The sequence below is a fragment of the Bison bison genome, unplaced genomic scaffold, assembly GCF_000754665.1.
Source record: "Bison bison bison isolate TAMUID 2011002044 unplaced genomic scaffold, Bison_UMD1.0 scf7180017864340, whole genome shotgun sequence".
Lineage (NCBI taxonomy): Eukaryota > Metazoa > Chordata > Mammalia > Artiodactyla > Bovidae > Bison > Bison bison.
The window spans coordinates 4625675-4627841 of record NW_011494912.1 but is presented as its reverse complement, the minus strand read 5'-3'; the positions used below and the strand labels follow the sequence as shown (position 1 = coordinate 4627841).

Genomic DNA, 2167 nt, shown 5'->3' with positions numbered 1-2167 from the left:
TCCCTCCCGGCCAAGGCCTCCCCTACTCTCGGGCTCCCCCCCAGATACACCAGATCCCTCGCGGCCCCTCAGGAGCTCTTTGGCGGTAAGGAGGCTGCGAGGAGGTCCTGTGGCCACGCGGTGGCACTGTCGGCCTGGGTCTTAGTGGAGGGCCGGTGGGAGGTGGGTGGTGCAGGGTGTGTGGGAGGAGGGCGTTCCCCCAGGGCTCTTGCAAGCGACGCGGTGGCAAGGGAAAGGGTCTTCCCCGCCGCGCCCACTGACCCGCTTCTTGTAGTAGATGCGCCACTTGTGGTACTCGCGCATCACCACCTCGATGCGCCGCTTCCAGTAATTTCCCTCCAAGACGACGGCCTGGGGAGGGCCGGGAAGGGGCCTCAGTGCGGGGGTAGCACTGACCCCACCCTCACCCCAGTCTCCCTCTGGCCCAGTCCCCTCCCGCTCAGCACGAGGAGTGATGGGCAGGAGGGGGCCCGGTTTGGCAGGGCGGCAGGTGATTGGTCCAGTTGGTCTCGGCTACCTGCGGTTTCCGGTGCTCATCAGCCTCAGGCCCCTGCAGGGGGGTCACGAAGCCACACACGGGGCTCTTCCTCCGCTCCACATCTGAGAGAAGGGGGCCAGGTCAGGGGTGCCCAGCTCCCTCATCTGCCACACTATGAAATCCTGCCAGGCCTTCCATGCTCAGATTAAGTGCCACCTCCTCCAGGAAGGCTTCCAGGCTGCTCTGGCCCTCCCAGATCTCCCTTTTCTATGAGACCCTGTGACACAAACTTCCCACGCGCCATCTGCTCCTTTGGGAGCTTAGGAGGTGTGCAGGCAATGCTTGCTGAGTGGGAACTGTGGAGCCACAGGGAATGAATTGTCCAGAGAAGGTCTTGGTCAGGCTGGCTGGCTAAAGGTCCAAAGCCTTGGACCCTGCCTCAAGGTGCCCATTCCCATCTCAGAGAACCATCCCTGCTCCACTTCAGGCCATCTGCCTGAGCCCTTTCTCCGCCTCCTCCTCTCCCATCCCTGTCTCCAGCCTTGATCTCTCCCCAAGCTCCTATTTGGCCAATAAACAAGTGCCAGGCTCTCCTTTACCTCTCAAACCTTCCCTTTGGCTTTCCTCCCAAACTCTGGAAGAGCTGTCACTCGCCACCTCCACTTCCACGCCTCCCAGTGGCATGGGCACTCCTATACCCCAGCATCTGTTCCCACACTCACCCCGCTGACCCTGCTCCTGAACTCAAGGCTCTGGCCCTCCCCAGCCCCATGCTCCTTGACCTTGGCTTCAGGGCAACCCCCTCCTCCTCCCCAGGCCCCAGGAGACTTCCCTCTGTTCTCCTGTCTCCCTGACCACTTTTCACTGGCCCTGCTGCCAGCCCCACCCCAACCTCTGACATCCTGCTCCTTTGCAGCTTCAGACTCATCTTCCAGCTGCCTGGGGGAACCTCCACTAGACTGTCTCAAAACATCCCTCTCAGATGTTTGGGGACTTCCCTGCCAAGCCAGAGCCTCCTCTGGACTGCCCACCTGGCCTCCCAGTGACCCAACCTCCCATCACCTCCCAGCGTCCCCATCTAATCCATGGACTGACCCTCTCAGCCTCAAGGATGTGTGACATTGCTTCCACCATCCCCTCCCCTCCATATGCTCTCTGTCACCCCCTGGTCTGGTGTCATTTCTCACCTAGGCCTCCCTGACTCCAGCCTCACCCTCTCCAGTTCACCCTCCTCTGTGGCCAGGTCAGTTCTTCCTACCTCACTGGCAGTACAGGCCTAAAAGCCTCCATGGTTCCCTGAACCTCCTAGATAAAGTCCACGCCCCCTAGCCTGACTCCCAAGCCCCTGTGACTGGCCCCGCTGCTTCTCCTGCCTTTCTATCTCCTTCACAGGCCCCACCTGGAAGCCAGACACCCACCCCACCCCCTGCCCCAGCAGCCCTGTGGTTTTATTCTATGCAGAATGCCTTTCCCTTCCCTCCTTTGCTTCATCTACCCACATCTATGCCCCCATCAGGATAGCTCAGGACACTCTCTCTTCTGGGAAGCCTTTCTTCATCTGAAACAACCCCTCGGTCCCACCTGCCTCACTCTCCGCCCTGCCTCGGCCATCTCTCTGCATGCTGGCCTCTCTGCTGGGAGTGAAAGCAGGGGCAGTGCCCTTTAGCCCCAAATCCTTGCATCTGGCCC

At 60.8% G+C, this 2167-nt stretch overlaps 1 protein-coding gene across 1 annotated transcript in view; it reads right to left on the bottom strand.

Annotated features, from left to right (window-relative positions):
- MLXIPL (MLX interacting protein-like) overlaps positions 1 to 2167 on the bottom strand; it is a 19464-nt gene that overhangs the window by 10210 nt on the left and 7087 nt on the right. The window contains 2 exon segments of the mRNA XM_010854298.1: positions 262 to 351; positions 518 to 600. Of these exon segments, the coding sequence (XP_010852600.1) occupies positions 262 to 351; positions 518 to 600 (173 nt within the window).